This window comes from Nicotiana sylvestris, chromosome 6, assembly GCF_000393655.2.
Source record: "Nicotiana sylvestris chromosome 6, ASM39365v2, whole genome shotgun sequence".
NCBI classification, from domain to species: Eukaryota; Viridiplantae; Streptophyta; class Magnoliopsida; order Solanales; family Solanaceae; genus Nicotiana; species Nicotiana sylvestris.
In genome coordinates, this window is record NC_091062.1 from 178,275,717 (window position 1) to 178,296,224 (window position 20,508).

The following is a 20,508-nucleotide window of genomic DNA, read 5'->3' on the forward strand; positions in this document are numbered from 1 at the left end:
TCATCTCAAATATTTTATCTTTAGTTGATTTGATAATTCACAAGTCATATGGATCCATATGACTTAGTGAAATACGGCCGTGGTGTTTGGTATCAAAATTTTGAGAGAATTTTCTTTAGTTTTTCCCGAAAACTCTTTTTCAACTTGATTTTCGGATACCAGTATTTTTATAAAATTTTCATGTGCTAATGCTAGTTATAGTAGTAAAGTGTTGGCGTGGCATTTGAAAAGAAAGAAGAAATCATCAAATTAACACCACCCACCCCCCACCCTCACCCCCCAAATAGAATCATTTCTTAGATGAAATTTAAGATAAGCAACCATGTAGAGATCACTATCTTTCTCATGGTAAGTCAATTTCTTTTGCTGCCTAATTAGTCAAAGATGAAGTGAAGGTTAAGAACAGTGGATGAGTGAGTAAAGAGTATTCCTCACTGCTCTCGACTTTAACTATATTACTAAATTTGTATCTATTGCCACAAAGTAATACTTAGTAGGTGCCATAGACCAAAGTACTCCGTATTTACTAGTTTAAAACCGCGAAATCTACCTCTCGCATTTAGACGAGAATGTTAGTCTCCTAAGGAAAAAGGCAGCAAGTGAGAGAAAAAAAGGGACAGCTCGGTACACAAAGTATTTCGCGTTCACGGTCGCATCTCAAGGGTTGTGATGTATGCAGTTTGCCCTGATACAAATATCAATGGCTGGTTTCACGATTCGAACTCGTGATCTGTAGGTCACATAAAAATAACTTTACCATTGCTCTAAGGTTTCTTGAGAGCGAGAGAACTAAATGGAATTTTTGTTCAAATGGATAGAATTACCTTATGTATGTAAAGAGAGAGAATTTCCATTCGGACTAAACCAAAGGTGGTGTAACCCATATGATGGAGTTGTCTCCTTATTGGGGTTCTCTTTCTATTTTCAAAAACAGTTTTAAAAAGGGAAGAAAAAGGAATATCCTTTTCTCTTTTTACCCTATAGGCAAAGGACTTTCTTTCAACTTGTCTCTCAATTAAGAGACTCCTAAAGTTTCTTGCAGCGTGCACACAAGCCATCTTAATAACTGAAATCATAGCTACCATACCACATCAATTCGTCCATGTAAATTAAAGTGAAAATACATACTATTAATGTGTCTAAAAGACACATGCCACGTATTCATGTGGTTTGAAGTAAACACCGATTGTGGGTACGTATTTTCCGAGTCTCTTACTGTCCCTCGAATTTGTTGCAATGTTGTCTCATCCAATGAAAGATGAATAAAAGGCTGCTACTATATGTTGGAAAAGGACAAGTTCCTTTTGTAAGAAAAATTTCAAGGTCCAAACACTACCTTTCTGCGAAAATTACACAATTGGTGAACACTAGCCTTGCTCTCTGTAGGATCGACCACTGAATTATTTTTACAGCGACCGCTAATTCCTTTATAGAGTATAGTTGAACGTGATCAGTGAATTGTCTGGAGCCAAAGGAAGAAAAAGCTCGGATAAACTTGGGCTTCAGGGTTCCAAGGAAGAGCAAATTAGGTAGAACTGATTCTCCAAAGAGGAACAAACAGGAAAATTTCAGGCTATCTTATCCGAAAAATTTCAAAGAAATGCAGAACTAAATTTCTTTTCTTTTGTAAGTAATAGAAGCTGCATAAGTTCAATCTTGAATAAAATTTTATACGAGCATCCAGCAAACTAGCTGTATAAATAAACATATGAGTGAAACCTTTTCCTACTTTTAGTGCTTCACTTCTTTGCTTTTGCAAATCTCAGACAACGATACTTCTCCCCACTAACTGTTATTTCAAGAGCTCCATCTTGGTTATCTTGATTTGATGCAGTCCCCATTAGCACACTTTTCTCTTTCTCAAGGTTTTCCCTCTCCATCTTTAACCGGGCTTCTTGCCGAGCAATTTCTGCCTGGGATCAAAACTGAGGCATGTTACAAATCCTCAAGGGAACATCATTTATCAGAAAGGTAGAAATTTTAGATACTACAGCTCATATTTGCAACTGTTACAAAAGCTAAAACAACACAAGACTGACCATATATTTCCTTCTTCGACTAATGTATGTTTCTGCACTGAACTTTAAACTCATATAAATAGATAGACCACCTTTCTAGGGAACTTGGAGCCTCTAATTCCATATTTGAGATCTATAGGTGACACAGGGCAAGTAAAAATAACTATTGTCGGAACAGCTTACCAGTAGAAGTAGTAAGCAAAATGTAATAGTTATCTTAATTGCGAAAACGTCAGCATTTACACATCTCTCAGTTCCCGTTATTCCAAAAATAATCTATTATTGCTATATTTGGAAGTCAATAGTTGGCAAAAGCTACATGACATAACATTCAAATTGTTGCATCCAATCAGAATGTGGGATTCTTTTAAGCTTCAGAAACGGTCACTGCTAAATAGCACACAAAATCACTACTGATAAAGATCCGTCCACTATAAAACTTGACGAACAGAAGGCATTTTTGGGCAGGTTAATTTTGAAATAAAATATAGTGGAATGGCTAGAGGACAGTTACGCAGCAAGCAATTCAATTTTCATAACTGTCTTCATGTCAAAAAGATGTGGGGCTGGAAGGTATGGTTTTCAAGAGGAAGTATAGTCTTTTAAATGGGAAACCTGAATAGCCATTCAATTTTACACTCAAATAGTAGTAAAGCAGCAACAACAAACACATTGATTTCATACACGACAATTTCAAGTTCTAATATATGCGGCTCCAAAGGCTGAGTCTTCTTTTAAGTTTTAAACATGTCAAAGGAGGCTCCACGGTCACATATTACAGTATCATGCATTACTTTAAGTTTCCATATGAGATGCAGACTCAGAAGGCCTTTAATATGGTTACAAATAAGATAATGACCTGTAATATGAAGAGGCACATCTGATACCTTAATAGCCTCTACAGTACCACAAATCTGCCAACCCTATTTAATCACTTGAATAATAGCATATACAGGAATGCCTAGAGCAAGCTAGAATTGTAAAATTTCTATCTGACAGCTCCATCACGATAATCTTGTAAATTATTAGATTGATTCAAAGCTACTATAGATTGCGTACACATATAAGTGAGAGAAGGCATTTTTCTAGAGTTCTGGAAGTCCTAGAGTCTGAAGGCCATTGTGTGCAAGTGCAGGATATGTATTTCTTGTGAGGGGATACATCTATGGGAGGCTAGCTGAATCATTTCTATCTTATTGAGTTCCTACGGCTAGTAATTTTAACTAGAACTTCTGCAGAGTTACTGCTGAATGTGTGAAGCACCTGTTCTTTTACAGATAAAAACCAAGGAGTCAACTTGCATTTCCACAAAATAAAATTATTGAGAAAAAATTTCTGATTCAACTCCAGGAGTTAATATGTTAGCTACTATATTTGACATGCCAATCAGCTGTCCTTTATGATAGAAAGATTTACTACAACGCTAGCAGAAATTCTACAACCTTAGTATGCACGGACTAATTATTGCGAAAAATCCTACTGGCTGGTGTTTAACAATAAGATCAACCTTAGACTACACAGATTCTGTTAATTCATTTTAGAAACAAAACATGTTGCTGAGACCCTGGTAAGTAAATATAAACCCTCAGTTAAATAGATAATCTATGATACCAAATGACCAGAGGTAAAATTGAGCAAGGGCTATTCTCTGATTTATGTTGATATTTGTTATTCTTATCCAATGCTTGTAAGTTTGTAACAAGGATGCTTTAACCATATTAGGAGAGTGTAAACCTGGTTGGCTAGCACGGGTAGTAGGTTGCTTAGCCAACCTTTTAAACCACATGAAATTCCCAGAAAACTGGCTTTGCATATTCACATTAAGAGGTGGACAAGTATCCTTTTAACACGATGGAGTAAATTTGTCATTTCATTTCATTCATTCCATTGAAGGGTCTACCACTCTACTATAAATAAATGAAAATCTCACTTATGAATTAAAGAAAAACAATAAATGCTACATGTCCTGTACTATGTCCCTCCAGCGTTAGTTATACATTTTTCTAAAGCATAATATGAAAGGTATTATAAACTAATCAATATATTCCATTCAATCAACCGATCATCAAGAGATCAACAATGCCTCAATCCTAAACTAGTAGGATTAGATAAATGAACATTATGTGTCTATTCTACTCTATCGGGCTTATTCCATTCCAATACTAGTAAGTACTGTGTTTTCAGGCAAATCGAAATTTCTCTAAAACTAGAGGTTCTCTTATTTGTACTTGAACAATACTAGTACACGTCTCCAGACAAACTACAAAGACATTTGACAAACATCTGATCTGATGTAAGTACAACAACAACTAAGAATTAGTCTCAAGTAGTTGGTACAGTCTATGTGAGTCCTTTGTTCCATTATGTTCTATTAATAATAAGTCTGCATTATTTGGATAAACTATAGGTCTTTTAAATTAACTTTTCTCCATGTGATTTTAAAACTAAATCATCCCCATTAAGCACATATTGGACTTCATAGGAGTTAGGACAGGGCGAAACCTACTCATCCTATACTGTGTTCCTTCTATTTTAGTAATCAAAATAAAGGAAAAAATGTTCTCCATTTTTCCAAGCACACTTTGAAGTTCAAGATAATCTAAAGTAGCACCTCATACTTTAGACAGAGTCCCACGTCGGCAAAATACAAGAGAGATGGTGGGTATATAAGTTAACAAGCCTTAGACCCTAGTGACGCGTTTTAAACCCATGAAGGCCTAGGCCTAAAGCGGACAATATCACTAACGGGCTGGATTGTTACAAATGGTATCAGAGCCAACTCTTGTGTCAGCCTTGTCGATGGTGGGTCAGAGTTCAACTTAGTTTAGGCAAATCCCGGTTAGCTGGGGCAAACCTCAGTGCTGAGTCTAGGCGAATCCCAGGGTATGTAACACCCCATACTTTAGACAGAGTCTCACATAGCACCCCACACTTTAGACAGAGACTCGGCAAAACACAAGAGGGATACTGGGTATATAAGTTAACAAGTCTTAGACCCTAGTGACGCATTTTAACCTGTGAGGTCCTAGGCCTAGAACGAACAATATCACTAGCGGGCTGGGCTGTTACGTCTAACAAATGTATTCACAAAAATTACTACACTTGCAATCAGCAGCTAACTTTGAGTAATTCAGTCAATTCTACAAAATGGAATCTTTAAAAGATAATCATACTAAATACCCCATTTGCAATTTTTCTGTATATTTTGAGAAATTCACTCAAACCCAATTCAAGAAACACCAAAATAAGTTCAAAAAACTAAGCTTTTCAAAGAAAGAATGGATTTGTCTTTGTGGTGGGGGGGGGGGGTTACCTCACGACGAGAGAGCTCAGCTTTCCAAGCAGCTTCACGCTCAGCAACTTCACGTTCACGCTCCTCAATGTAACTCTGCATCTCCCTTTCTTTCATTATCCTGTCTTGTATATCTGCATCTAATGCTTCTTTCAATTCTTGTACGAATTTATCAACCACTGCTTTAATTCTCAGCGACATTAAACAACAACTCTTTTTGGCTCTTCTTCTTCAAAAAAAAAATATTCTGATTATTCCCTTTTTTTCTAATTCAAAGAGACCCTTTTTGGAGAAAACTGCTAATTTGTGGTTGCTGCTGGCAGGAAAGGGAAAATCAAAGAGGGAAGAGAAGTTTGGTTTGGCTTTTTTGGGTTACAGTTAGACAACTGTTGAAGCAAAGAATATGTGAGATCAATTTTAGGCCTTTAGTTTTCTTTTCTTTTTGTTTCTTCCCCCTTCTCACTTTTTAACCTAGTGCCATTTAATTAAAATAGCACGGTCTAGCCAGTTTTCGGATTGGTCATTCAAAAATAGTCAGCATTTATCAAGTCATTGGAAAATAGCTATTATCTTGCTGCAACAGAGACCGGTCCAGTATAATATACTGGAGTTTGGTGTACCTGTGTATGAACTTTCAGCATATTATGTTGGACCGGTATACTTTGCTGGCTTCAGTATAGTATATTGGAGACTGGAGCACTGGTGCTCCAAACTCCAGTATATTATGCTGGACCGGTATATTATACTGGAACTCCAGTCTAATAGTATAATATACTGGAACTCTAATATATTATGCTGGAGTATTTTTCCGAATTTTGGACAGTGTTTTCGTTCAGATTTATCTTTACATGAAAAGTGACTAAATTTTGATTGCTTTTGAAACTAAGACTATTTTTGAATGACCATTTATAAATCTGGCTATTTTTGAATTTTTCCCCCATTTAAAGTGTACCCACTTTTTAAATTTTTTTATCTTATACCCACCTTTTAAATAATTACAGGCCTTTTTCTCCTTTTTCTTCTTCTTTTTCTGATAACGGTAATTTTATATGGTGTTTGTAAACATATTTTAAGGTACTTTATGATATTTTATAGTGGTAAGCTGTTGTGGCGCTTTATTTTTTACTATTGATTAGGTTTTCTTCTTTTTCTTTTTCTTAATTGCAAAATGGACTCGTTAGATTTATTGTTGTTTTGACAAATTAATGATTGAGGTTTGTTTTTGATGATATTTAGAGGTTACATTTCAAAATTGAGCTCATTTGGAGTAGATTTATGTATTAAATTATATATTGGATTATTAAAATTCGAAGAACAATTTTTTATTTTTCGGTAATATGCATTTTAGGTCTATTTGGCCTTAAGAGCATGAAACGTTGGTTGCACTTCAGACCTTTTGGCTTTAAGTGCATCTGAAGTGTTATGAAAACGTTTGTTGTACTTCAGACCTATTTGGCCTTAAGTGCATCTGAAGTGCAATTTTTTCACTTCAAACTAAATTTTTTTTTTTTAACTTCAGACCCGATAAGTCTGAAGTTGATCGTCAAGTGAATAGGCTTGCAAATTTTTTTGTAAAGTGGGTATAAGTTCAATTGTGACCCCAAAATCGGGTATAAATAAAAAAGCCCCATACCCAAAGTGGTATTTAGGTTCAAGTTCTAAAAATAAAATAATTTTATAGGTATTAATTTTTGCCTTTAATAAGTCTTATATAGCGTAAATTAAGATTAGTTAAAGCTCCAGTGCGTTATCCAACCCCGAATGAGAAAACAAAAAAGAAAGTATTACTAGTACTATTTTTGTTTTAATTTAAATGACTACCGGTTGACTGAATACAAAAATTAAAAAATTAATTGACTGGTAGTGAAAAAAATGTTAAACTAATAATCAATAAGTTCAACAGAAAAAACTATCACATTAAAGTTTAAATTAGAAAAGAAGAAATTGAATGTTTGAAAGTTGTAAAAATTAGGTTAAAATGGTATATTTAAACAGTCAATGAGCCTTTATTTTATTACCATAAACATAAAAGTTTTGACTATTCTTAAATATAAAAACACTTATTTATAATATTTTTATGGAAGTTCAGGTACATCATTTTATTAAGAAAACTAGAAAATTCACCCGCGCTTTGCGCAATTGATAATAAGAACTATTAAACTCCTACTCTGTTACATACTATTTTTCTCATATTACATTATTATATCCCAGTAAAACACAAGCATATGTTATATTTTTCTCGAAGTATTTTAGCAGATTATTTGTTTCAGTTAAGAAAATATACTTGATGATGGTTACGTTTTACCATTTACCTAAAAGTGAATGTTACTTTAATTTCATATTTTACAATAAATAAATAAATATTCATTTTAGAAAATAAAAATCTTATACAACAACAATAACAATAATAAATATAAAGTAATTACTCTTTCCTTATATTCTACTATTGTATCTCCTTCTCTTTTCTTTTTTTACTTCTATTAGAAGTTATAGAGCTATAAGAAAGGCACTGATTCAGGTTAATTAAATGAGTAATTAATTGTATTAAAATGACATAAAAATATGAAAAAGAATGTTCATAAAGGTCTAAGAGAAGTGTTAGTTCACCTTTCCTAGGACGATCTCTATGACTCTTTGGATGGCTATAAATAAGCGTCGCCATCATCATCCAAAGAGTCATAGAGATCATCTTAGGAAAGGTAAACTAACACTTTTCTTAGACCTTTATGTACATTCTTTTTCATATTTTTATGTCATTTTAATACAATTAATTACTCATTTAATTAACCCGAATTAGTGCCTTTCTTATAGCTCCATAACTTCCGATAGAAGTAAAAAAGAAAAGAGAAGGAGATACAATAGTAGAATATAAAGAAAGAGTAATTACTTTATACTAGTAAATTTATCCGCGCTTCGCGCGGTTATAAAAACACATTTAATTCATAAATAATTATTTTAGAAATTTAATTGAAATAAAAGAGATAAAATTTTGACGTACATATATAAATAAAAAATAAATACTACATATTGATTGAGGTTAGATGGAAATAATTTTCATAATCTGATTTTTTTTTAAATGAAAAAAATATATAAGAAAAAAGTTCACTTAAATATGTGTTTGTGTATGCGCACCTTATTCCCTTAGTCTAATGCATATCTAAAATATACCCATTCTTTCGTTAGATAGTACAACTTTAGTTTTTCTTCTCTTTTTTTTCTTTAAAAAAAAAACCTCTATGCAAATCATATATAGAATTTGAAATGAATGCAAGGCAACTAAAAAAGAAAAAAGAAAAATTATTGAATTGTATTCCCAATATCTAATTGTTTTCCTATTGTTTTTCCTTTTTCAACTTTTTCTTTTTGAATTTGCTCGGTCATTATTGATTTCTTTCTTCTTCCCCCTCTTAATTCATCTATTTTAGAAAACCCCTTAAATCTCTATTATCCTCGATAAATTATAAGAATTACAGTTTAAGTAACATACATTGGTAGTTAATTTTTTTTAAATTATGAGGTTACCTAAAAGATATTTTTACATGTGATTTAACATAAAAAAAATTATAATTTGAAAAAATATATACTATATATTATTTGCTTATTTACTACAATATTTAAATATGATATGATATTGTAAACTAATTTTTTATACATCATCAATGTATATAAGTAGAATAAAACACTTTGCTCCCTTCTTCATAGTATTTACAAATCTTCAATTTCTTCTACTAACTCTCTGCAAAATTTCCAAAAAGTTTGCTTCTTTCTCTTTCAATGTTCCCATTGCCAATCGTACAAATTGAAAAAAGTAATTCATTCAAAAAAAAAAAAAAAAGGATCCAAGTATCAGAAAGAGGATAAGAAAAATTCTGGTTCCTCCTTGTTCTTTTTTTTCTTCTCTGTCAACACTCAAGATATATTTTTTTGTTCACATAATTATATCAGTAGGATCCAAATTAAAGAGCAAGAACAATAATATTATTAGAGCGTTTCCACAGTAATTTATTTTTATTATTTCCTTCCTAACAATGTGAATAGCAAGATATCTCAATAATATCAACTCCGTTGGGCAAAAAACCAGCTCTAGCATATCGCAAATTCAGCATTCTTAAATACTTGACGCTGGATGTGAACTTTAGGAGATGAAAGTCCATCTAAAATCTGTTATAAATTAAATTCTATTTTTTCTAACATATGATCATATCAGTGGGAAAAATAAGGGAAAAGCAAGATTTTTTACAATAGCTCTTAAATTTTTCGACTCAAAAATATTTCAACGTAGCATCCTTTGTATGTAAAGACATGCCGGTTCCATATGGTATATTTTCGAGTACGTATCACCCACAAAAACAATCCAAATTAAACACAAACTCTACTAATTTTAAATTTCCAGTACAATTATATTATAGTTATCCATACAGAAGAGTACCTAAACTCATTTCAATTAATGTTACAACTACATGAGTCATGTCCCTTCGAGGACATCCAAAAAAAAAAAATCTAAAAATTATACTACTATTAAATAAATAATTATTTCTTGCCTAAGAGAATATCGTACTCTCAATTAATCATTTAGCTATTGTCGGGGAAGTGAGTATATTTCTAAGAAAATTGTCGTTTTCCATCTTTTCTTGCAATGTAGTGATCCCACTTCAATCTTTCTCCTTCAAATGAGCATTTGCACAGAGAAAACAAAATATCTATATTTTCTATTATTCTTCTTGTCTTTTGCTTCATATAACCTTCAGAAGGAAAATAGAAAAAATCAAAATAAAGATAAGCAACCAGTATATACCGTTGCTGGTTTTTCGTGAATCGTGTAAACACAGGTTAGATGTTCGTAAAGTAGTATATGTCTCTCATTCCACACCTAGAAAAGAGAAACTGAAATAAACAGAGTCAATAATTTATAAAATAATAGAAAAGTTTAATCTTTTTAAGAAATGAAGCAACCAACAACTATTGGCGCTTCGAATCAGAAGGAGCCGCAACTATGCTTTGGGATGGTGAAGTAGTTTCTTTGTCTGCAATCGATACCAGTTTGATACTATATTTATCATATAATTTTCTATTCAATTGGTATCATTGCTATGGAGGAGATGTGGGTGTATTCAGATACTTTTAAAAGTGACTTTGGTATGGAATTTGATGAGGCATTTAGTTTGGGGTTTTAATGTTAATGATGATAAGAAACGGTTGTCTATAATTAGGCTTTATTACTATAGATGCAAAACGGTTAGCTTCTAAATTGAAAAGAAATGGGAGAGAAAGAAGAGTAACGGAGGGAGGTATAATTAAGAGAATGTAATTAAGAAGTGAATTTTGGATTTTCTAATGTAGCACATACCTAGGAAAAATGTCAAAATTTTGAGAAAAAAGATAAGTGCGATTCTTGCCCAAAGAGACGTGCCACATCACTTTTTTAACGCCCACCTTTATATATACATATAGATTAGATGCGTTGATCTTCGTATCTGGAACCTCCCGTTCTTTTCGAAAAGCAAATACTAATATTTTCCCCTTAATAATAATTTCCCTCAATCTTTCTTTAATATTCTCAAACGTATTTATTCTTTTTTTGGTCAAACAAATACTCCTTCCATCATCCATGATTACAAGTTTTAACTTTTATAAAAAAAATCATTAAATGATTTTTTTTTTATATTTAATAGTATATTCAATTATAGTTGTTTTATGTAATAGTTCGATCCACTAGTAATATGTTCACTTTAGGCTTAGACTTTTTAAATGTGTCACTAAGATTTAAGACTTATTTATTTATATATTAGAAATTTTCTTGTGTTTTATTGACTTGAGATTTGTCCAGAGTGTTACACTCTAAAATGATCCATTTCTCTTCGATGTGTACGAGACAAACGTTCGCACTTTGTTTGAGGGCCCTAGTATTTAATATTGACACTTTTTTCCTAATTTGTCACAGAAATATTTTCTTGGATGATAACTGGGGTCGTTTAGGCGACTTTTCATTTTCTTGCGTGACATGTTCGGATTATGTGGGATCCAAATTAACGATTGACACAAAAAATGTTAATATTATACTCCGATTTGTGGTCCAAAATAAATGATTTTTCCAGATTTCAAGAATGAATTAATTATTTTTTTTCTACATTGCCCTTATAGTAATTAATGCTGGAGTATGTTTTAGAAGTGTTTATGTGAAGAGATAATAAAGGTTAATATGATCAATTTCATTGCTAATTAATGTTAAAAGGTGAATTTCTTACTATGTGAAAACAACCAAAAAAAAATGGGTCTTATTCTTGGTTCCCATTTGTCTCAATCATGTTCCATTTGGCAGCCTGATAAAGACTGCTGACTGCCTCTGCTATAGCCTTTATTCACTATTTCCTTTGATCATTGGTGCTTTATTTACACTTTTTTTGTTGAATTATTTTTCATCAGATGTTAATTTCTCAATAGGGCAGCAAATTGCTAAACTGTATAAAACTGAGATTAAACTAGCATAGCAGCAGAGGATAAAAACTGTTAGCAAATTTATTACTCTTACGATGAGCTACCTCTAAGTTTGTAACGTATTAATCAGGTAGTTGAGCATAACTTTGTTTAGCTGCAGCACGGGATAAATATATCAACAATTTTTTTCAATTTAGGCAAACAATGGATATAGTTAGAAACATCATATTCAGCGTCTTTGTTCAAACAATTAGAGCATCAGTATCTAAAATTTGTCCAACACAGTGGAAGCTATCAAAACAAAAGTCTCTTATTTTGAGAAACAAAGACATTGATCTGGCTGGATGCTAATTTACATAAAAGGAGCTCTTGAGCAAACCTAGATGGACAGAAATAGCCAAAGAATTGTGTTGTTGTAATGTAACAAAAAGATCTCTCACCTGTTGTGTTTCTCTATTCATTTCTACCGTTGTCTCTTGCTTCAGCTCAACATTTTCAGCACGTCCATGAAGATGATCGCTTGATTACAGGCTTCATTTGCTTGTCCTCTTCCAAAGAGATCATTCCCAAGTGTGAAGGATCCTCCAGCAACATCTTTGCTACAAGATATCCAGCAATTGACCATGTTTGATACTTCCTTGCTTGTTTACCAATGTATCTTCCGAGTTTTCCATCATAGTATTCAGGCCAGCTGTCCTTGAGCAAGCAGCTCTCAGCAAGATCAATTGCCCGTCTTGCAATTTGTGGCCGTCCAGTCTTAATGCAGGCAGCCGTCAGCAACCACAAAAGCACTGCATTTAAGAGATGAATAATATGTTGTATTAGCAAGTGTAAGATCAATTGACTTCAAGAATTAGCCTATGCATTTCATTTCTTTCTGAGAGTGCCTCAGTAGCAATATAGCCATCTTTCTCTTATAAAACTAAGATGAACAAACATTATGCAAAGCAAAGAATCCTTGTAACATAGCATCCAGGCGTATAACATTACTTCCAATGAGAATCAAAGTCATGCTCTACTCAATTGCAGGGGGTTAAAAAGTAAAAGTATCAAATCAATTACAGTGCTGAGGGATGATGGTCGAACCTGGCCAAGATCCTCCGTTATGGTAACTCCATCTAATATTCTTGGGATCACAACCAGTAACTATCCGCCATTCGTGATTTTCAATTGCTGGATAACATATCTTCAAAGGCATATCTGCTACTAGCTCCTCCCAGCGCTCTTCTATGAGATCCATAATAGCAGAAGCTTGCTCAGGGGTGGCAAGGGAAGACAAGATAGCGATACAGTTACCCAAAGCAAACCACCTGAAGTCCATCCTAGCAGGACTAACATTTCCAATAAAGTAACCACCACGCATAGGCACAAAATCAAATACCCACTCCGGGATTGAATCAGGGATAACATTAAATTTATTTACTGCGGTGTGAGAATACTCTTCAGTTTTATAGCGGTATATGTCATTTAATTGTTGAAAGTCAAGCCAGAAATAACTTCGCATATGAAAACTCAAGGCATGCAGGCGCTTCACTATTCTCTCAATAAATTCTTTCCCCTCTGCATCGTGCTTCAACATTGCCAATGCAGATCTCAGTGCCATAAAGAAGAGTGCTTGGATCTCTATAGGATAACCATAAATTCCCTGAAAATCAACCATGACAAGTTAAAAATCCAACTATTGTCTCTTCAAGGGCAAAACACCAATCACGGGACCTAATATTGTGCAAGTAACTACTAGGTAATGACATTCTAATATTTATGATGACAAAACAAATTTTGGGGAGACCGGAAATAACTGTGTTACTTTTCTTTTAAGCATAAAGTATCCAGTCCTCTAAGAGTGGATAAGGAAACTCACAAAGGTAAGAATTCCACTCTCCTAGTTGAAAGCTATTTATGATGCTTAGAGTTTCCAGATCACTGTCAGATTTATGGAGTAATATAAACAAAAACGTTCACCTCCAAGATATTCATCAACCTATTAAAACTCAAATGTTTGAATAAATTTGAACGTCATTGATAGCTAAGCTGGAAGAGAAAAACAATGAAATATTGCAATTCAACATGAGGCATTACCAAAAACAATTCAATTGAGCCATGTTATGTTTTCTAGTTTTCTTTAAAAAAAAATCAGTAAAACAAGATTTAACTAGATAAGCCTTGTTACGTTTTCTTTGTCTTCTATCTCCTAATGGTATGAAGATTATTCCCATTACAAATAAAGAAAGAAAATTGAAAAGACTTTTTTAAGAAAAAGAAAAAAAGACAAGAGGAAGACAAGTATTTCTTTTCCTCTTCAACAAAGAAGAATATGAGCTATGTGGCAGCTTTTTAGGGCTGAAATACATGATAAAATTATCTCTTCTTCCCTTTTCTGGTCTTACTTTTTTCTTTTAGCTTTATGATCTATTTCTCTTTGAATGACAATTCTCAAAGTCAATCTAAACGCAGTAATCATTAAAAATGAATGATATGTATTCCTCACGGATGTTACTTGTCTGAGAAACCAACAGATTAGTTAAGTACTCTTATTCCAAACATCAAGATTGTATATGTCCAACACTTGAACGTAAGTATGGGACCAAAAAATCAATACTCTGAACAATTGAACAACAATCACTGACCAAGGAAGAACATCACTTGAAGAGGCTAATTAATGAGGCAAACAAACTTTTAAGGAGCTATGGTTAATCAATGTAAGCAACGAGTCTTTGATCTCCCCAATTTACCATTGTCTGCTTTGTTAACAAACCTCCATTGAAGTTTACCTTAGGATGCAGTCCAATGGACCAAGGAGTTGTACAAAGAGCATTCCCCAAACATGCTGGATTAAAAATAAAAAAAGGCATTGCCTATTGCTATTTTATTTTCCTAAAGTAACTTAGAAAAGTGATCTACACGCATAAGCACTTACCTTAAAGATCACCAACAAAGCTACACCAAGAACATTCAATGAATTCTACTACATCCAAAAATCCATTTCCTGTGATTTAGAGCCCATCTCATGCAATCGTAGGGATAAAGAAACGAAACGAAAGGGCTCTGATAGACAATCCCCAAACATACTGGATTAAAAATAAAAAAAGGGCATTGCCTATCGCTATTTTATTTTCCTAAAGTAACTTAGAAAAGAGATCTACACGCATAAGCACTTACCTTAAAGATCACCAACAAAGCTACACCAAGAACATTCAATGAATTCTTCTACATCCAAAAATCCATTTCCTGTGATTTAGAGCCCATCTCATGTAATTGTAGGGATAAAGAAACGAAACGAAAGGGCTCTGATAGACAATCCCTTATGCAAGTTCTTTTTCTGACTGAAAGATTTGTGAATCTTAGAGCAATAACCACGAACAAAAGAAGAAGATGTACAAAAAAGGTTCCTAGAAGTCCATGATACCAACCCTTCAGTCAATTGAGCACAAGATTTCTTAACAAAATTCTTTTAGTTTTGCTGATACAATAAAGATCAGTTTACATCATTGGATACCAAAGAGATTCAACTCGTTATTAGCACTATTTGGGTGTTTGTGCAAGCTTATCAAATATTTTTTAACTTATCTCCTCATTTGATAAAAATTAAAAGTGCTTATCAGATATTTTTGGGTGTTTGTGCAAGCTTATCAGATATTTTTTAACTTATCTCCTCATTTGATAAAAATTAAAAGTGCTTATCTACCCCTTTGGTCACCCCGCAACTTATGGTTTTTCAACTTATAAGCACTTACAGTTTCACCAAGATTTTACTAATTTATCTCTAACAACTTTAATGGCATTTCTTTCATTCTAATATAAAATTGCATATCAGCACTTTTTGTCAACACATCAATGCTTATTATCAGTTTTAGCACTTAAATGCAAACACGTAACTGCTTTGATTATCAACTACATTCGATCAACTAAGTCAAATGGGCCCTGCACAATGATAAAAAGAACCAACAATATTAACAAGTTAAGATGGAAAAATAGATTACCATCCTCCGATCAATCATTGAGCATCCATCAGCACATAGCAGCGTAGGAAACGTGTCAAATCCTTCAGAGAGACACAAGCTCAATATAAGCCTCATCCCTTTTTGGCACTCTGGTGTTTCAGAGAGACTCATGTCTCCAGTAGATTTTGTGTAAGCACGGAGAAGAATTATCCACCAAAACCCAGAATCAACTGGAGCAACTCTTCCAATTGCACTCTCACCAAAATCTGCTACTATGGTATCTGTCTTACGAACAGGATCATGAAGAACCTTGAAACTAGCAGGCATAACCCCTTCTCCCAGCTTGAATCTATCTATTCTTTTTTCCCACCCCTGAAGCTGAAGTGTCTTCAACAAGAAATTCTTAACTATATCTGGCTCTCCGTTCATCAGGAAGGCCAAAGCACTAGGCACAAAATCTCGAACAAAAACCTACACATTAAACAAAAACTTAAATGGATAAATACTCTGATGATACAGGTAATATTATACTCCTTATCACATCACTGTACCTCACTCAGCATTAAAGCAGTTTCGGCATCAATATCCCACACAATTATATGTATGGCATCAATAACCCACACATATACATGGGTTTCCAGTATTTTTGTCAAAAGGTCACACCTGATCATAGTATATGATACCAATATTATTTTTTATAGGTAGTATATGATACCAATATTATGCAAATTCCAAATTCAAAATCACATAGAGCACCAAGATAATGTAATGCTTAGATTTCATATAAACACTGACCTGATCATAGTTGAGGACTTCTTCAGAAGCATGGTCAACTGCGGCAATTGTGCCAACTGGTTGGCCCCGAAAATGAACCAAAGAGCGGCGGAGAGCATCCCAGGCCTCAGCAACCATTGGATGGGGCTCAAAAGAGTTCCGGGCTGATGAAGTCGGGGTGTCCAAGACTGACCGGCCTGGTGAAGCACTTTCATAATGATCTAAACCTCTCGATAGGCCTATGGATAACTCACTAAGTGACCTCTCATCAAATGATCTCTTCCTCTCTATGTTTAGCCTTGGCTTGTCAAGAAGCTTAGAGAGATCATAATCATCTATGTCAGAAATGGAGCAGTTGGAGCTCACATTTCTCATTCCAGTTCCTTCCATGCTCGCCTTAACCCTTCAATCCACAGAAGTACTCTGTATCATAAAAAATAACCCTTTATAGACCCCAACACAAGTTGCAGACACACACAAAAACACAAAAATGCTATCTATTACTTAGACTATAGTGCTCGCACAAAAGAAGGCACTTTAGACACACACACGCACACACTCACATATAAATATATGTGCATGTGTTTGTGAGCATGTATGTTAATATTAATCAATCAACTATGCCTCAATAGCTTGCTAGTAGGTTTGGTTATATGAATCCCCTACATCTTACTGCTCTCCATCCAGATCCATTTCATTTCAATACTCATAAATGATGTATGGACACACACATTAGACACATAGACACACACATACATTACACACACACACATGTGTGTGTGTGTGCATGAGCTCGAGTAACACATAAATAGATAGTCAAACAATAACCTTTTAGACAAAGAAGCAAGTTGCACAACCACACAAAAACACAAACTTCTTATCTCTCTTTATAAAAAGTTAAAAACAACAGAGTACTTGTCAACCCAATAACAATATGTCTAGCGCAAAAAGCACCTTTCGGTCCATAAAATTGGAATATTTGGGTGCATATGAGTAGAAACACATAAATAGATGGTCAGAAAATCCATAATGTCATATTTAAAACATCCATAATGAAAATTGTACAGAAAACAAATCTGCATAACATTACGGCTCAACTGAACGCGAAAAATGGGTCAATCGCCAAATAGCTATAATCCCATCCATTATGCAAGGGACAAAAGAAGTAAGAGTAAAAAGGAATTCACTTTCACAATCTTATACACCTTTTTGAAGGTTACCAATAAGTAATAATGCTGGTAATTAGCATAACATTACCATAATCAAAATAACCTTATCCAAAAAAAAAGTACCGATATTTAACTGCTACTTAATATAATATCGGGTTCTATAAAGGAAGAATATGAAAAGATCAAATATTTGAACATTTTAGCCATGTCCCAATTCAGAAAACAAGCTGCATATATACAAACTCAAGATCCAAATACAATGAAGAAGAGAACATAATGAAATGAAGAAAAAGATAAAGTAAAAAAAGCTTTTAGAGAAGCAAAACAAACAAATTACCAAGACCCAAATTAGATCTAAAGCTGATATTGCACAAAACTAAGAAAACAGACGCAGAAAATACGTACTTTTATGCAAAGAAGAGAAATATGTAGATGAATATACGTTTTATAGAGAGCGAGAGGGAGAGAGACCTTAGCCAGAGAGAGAAAGAAGAAGAAGGGAGATTTTCCGACGGTAATGAAGGCCGGAGCGCCGGCGAGATCGCCAGAGAGAGAGACTGTGTGTGTGTATGTGTGTTTGGAAATGGAAGAAGAGGAGAAAAAGTAACCGAGTTGTTAAGAGCTGCTATTTATAGACTGACGAAAATCGTAATAAGTTTTGGCCATAGTGGGTCCTACATACAGCTGGAATATATTTATTTTGGATAAATTGGCAATTGATTTATAAGAGAAAACAAAAATAATAATTTCCCTACAGTAATCACCCTTTCTAATTGCCCGTTTGGCCGAGCTTCTAAAATCAGCTTATTTTGAGAAGTAATATTCTCAAAAGTACTTTTAAAAAAAGTAATTTTGGTGAGAACTAGTTTGTGTTTGGCTAATTAATTTGAAAAGCACTTTTGAGCAGTAATTAGTGTTTGGCCAAGCTTTTGAAAACTGCTTCTAAGTGTATTTTTCTCAAAAATGCTTTTGAAGAGAAGTTATTTTTTTCTGCTTCTCCAAAACTGCTTTTGCTTCTCCTCAAAAGCACTTTTTCCTTTCAAAAACTTGGTCAAACACCTCAATTAAAAAAGCACTTTTGGCCCAAAAAAAAACTTGGCCAAACAGGCTATAAATATGTGTAGAAAATATGGAATACTCCCTCACTTTTACTTGGCATATATACTAAAAATAAATTTTCATTTTTACTTATCACTTTACGCATATCAAGAGAAGACAATTTTTTTCCTGTTATACCCATAGTATTTATTACTCAGTTCAAATTATTTTTTTCAAATTTAATAAAATATGCATCAATTAATATGGGTATCATGGTAAATTATGCACTTCATTTATTATCTATCTATATACTATATTAAAAGCACGAAGCCCCTTAGCGAAATGTCGTTTGCTTTTTTTACCCTTTAAAAATAGAATTCTTATTTGACAAAATAGTAATTAGATTATTTTCCTAATATTTAGTACTTCAAAATTAATTAAAATATTTTATTATTAAATTTTCCTTGTTTAAACTACGTAAGAATTTCTAATATTTAGGATTTTAATTTTTACTATAACTTTACCGTGTATAAATCATTTCCTTAACTGAACAGTAACATAACCATAATACTTTTTCATGATAAATTTCCTAATATTTAGGATTTTGCAATATGAAATGTATAATTTAGCTTTGTGATATGCACAACTTACGCCTCCAATAGCAAAAAGAGACTGAATTTTGGCTCTTTTCAATAGTTGTTTAATGAAACATCTTTTCTTTTTAGACTCTTATTATAGTTTTGAAAATTGAAATGCAAGAACTATGCATCTTACATCTCTAATAGTTTTAAAAAAATAAAAACTCCTTTATTTAGGAGTTAGGTTAGCTAAAGTTTATTGGCAATTAAATATTTCTAGTTATTTTATTTAGATAAAAATTCCTAATTTTTAAAAATTTATAATTACAAATTGCTTGCTTAATATTTAAAACTTTAAAATTATCTAAGATTTTTATGAACAATTTTATAAAGGCATGTAATTGTGGATTCCGTGTTTGCAAAGGTAACGAAGTGTGCTAATAAATACTAAATTATCATCTACTATTAATACTCTTTGACTCAACATCGAATTTTACAAATATTTTTGAAATGACATTTAACAATTGCACGTTAAGTATACATATCTTAAAAATATTTATATATGTTTCAAAAGTTTACACTTATTGATATGGAGTACACGCGCAGAACACGTATCCAAAAATTAGCACTATATTAAAATTATAAAGTCTCTTAGCAAAATGTCGTTTGCATTTTTTACCCTTTAATAATAGATTTAACTCTAAACAAAATATTTATTTAATTATTTTTCTAGGAATATTTAATCATTTCCCTAATTATTAGGATTTTGAAATCAACTAAATTTTATTTATTGAATCCTTCCTGATCAAAATTAGATAGGATGTCTTAATATTAAAAATTTAGATTCCATCACTTCAATGGAAACACATCAAATTGATCACTAATGTAAATATTTGAACTTTTACGAAAGTTACCTTACATAAGTAAAAGTATATAAACATTGTAGTTAAATATGTACTATATGAGTTCTAAAATAAAAGCACACTAATAATATTGCATATTTATAGGAAGATACATAGTGGAAAATTTCTTCCTAAATTGAGTAACTAGATAAATAGGACACAATAATTATTATTTTAAAAAACTTATACCTTTTTTTAAAAATTTCTTTTACAATAAATCCTAAATAATTTTCAATTTAAAATTAATGTAACTCTTTTAAAATTTATATTTATTAATACGAGATATATGTGCACCGCGCGTACCATAAAGACTAGTTTCTTAAGAGGCGTAAAAAGTCAAAACGTGTCAAGTAAAAGTGAA

At 32.8% G+C, this 20,508-nt stretch overlaps 2 protein-coding genes across 3 annotated transcripts; both read right to left on the reverse strand.

Annotated features, from left to right (window-relative positions):
* Window positions 1–1,601: 1,601 nt before the first annotated feature.
* Window positions 1,602–5,748, reverse strand: LOC104248794 (uncharacterized). Its single transcript, XM_009805117.2, has 2 exons — window positions 5,332–5,748; window positions 1,602–1,913 (listed from the first exon to the last, which is right to left on the reverse strand). The coding sequence occupies exons 1-2, from the start codon at window positions 5,509–5,511 to the stop codon at window positions 1,740–1,742; spliced, it is 354 nt and encodes a 117-aa protein (XP_009803419.1). The 5' UTR covers window positions 5,512–5,748; the 3' UTR covers window positions 1,602–1,739.
* Window positions 5,749–11,956: 6,208 nt separating this feature from the next.
* Window positions 11,957–18,230, reverse strand: LOC104248793 (probable alkaline/neutral invertase D). 2 transcript variants are annotated; one of them, XM_009805115.2, is made up of 5 exons: window positions 18,101–18,230; window positions 16,482–16,883; window positions 15,726–16,157; window positions 12,832–13,390; window positions 11,957–12,536 (listed from the first exon to the last, which is right to left on the reverse strand). In XM_009805115.2, exons 2-5 carry the CDS (start codon window positions 16,848–16,850, stop codon window positions 12,241–12,243), a joined length of 1,656 nt encoding a protein of 551 aa, XP_009803417.1. In that variant the 5' UTR covers window positions 16,851–16,883; window positions 18,101–18,230; the 3' UTR covers window positions 11,957–12,240. The 2 variants fall into 2 exon arrangements, with proteins under 2 accessions (XP_009803417.1, XP_070003761.1); XM_070147660.1 differs by lacking the exon at window positions 18,101–18,230 and adding an exon at window positions 16,238–16,349 and having other exon boundaries at window positions 16,482–16,806.
* Window positions 18,231–20,508: the final 2,278 nt, after the last annotated feature.

Coding starts and splice junctions, on each gene's coding strand:
- LOC104248794 (XM_009805117.2), bottom strand. CDS start 5,511: ATGTCGCTGAGAATTAAAGCAGTGGTTGATAAATTCGTACAAGAATTG. Junction 1,914..5,331: donor CTGAGCTCTCTCGTCGTGAG/GTAACCCCCCCC, acceptor TTTTGATCCCAG/GCAGAAATTGCTCGGCAAGA.
- LOC104248793 (XM_009805115.2), bottom strand. CDS start 16,850: ATGGAAGGAACTGGAATGAGAAATGTGAGCTCCAACTGCTCCATTTCT. Junction 16,158..16,481: donor AAGTCCTCAACTATGATCAG/GTCAGTGTTTAT, acceptor TTTAATGTGTAG/GTTTTTGTTCGAGATTTTGT. Junction 13,391..15,725: donor CAATGATTGATCGGAGGATG/GTAATCTATTTT, acceptor GTTGATTTTCAG/GGAATTTATGGTTATCCTAT.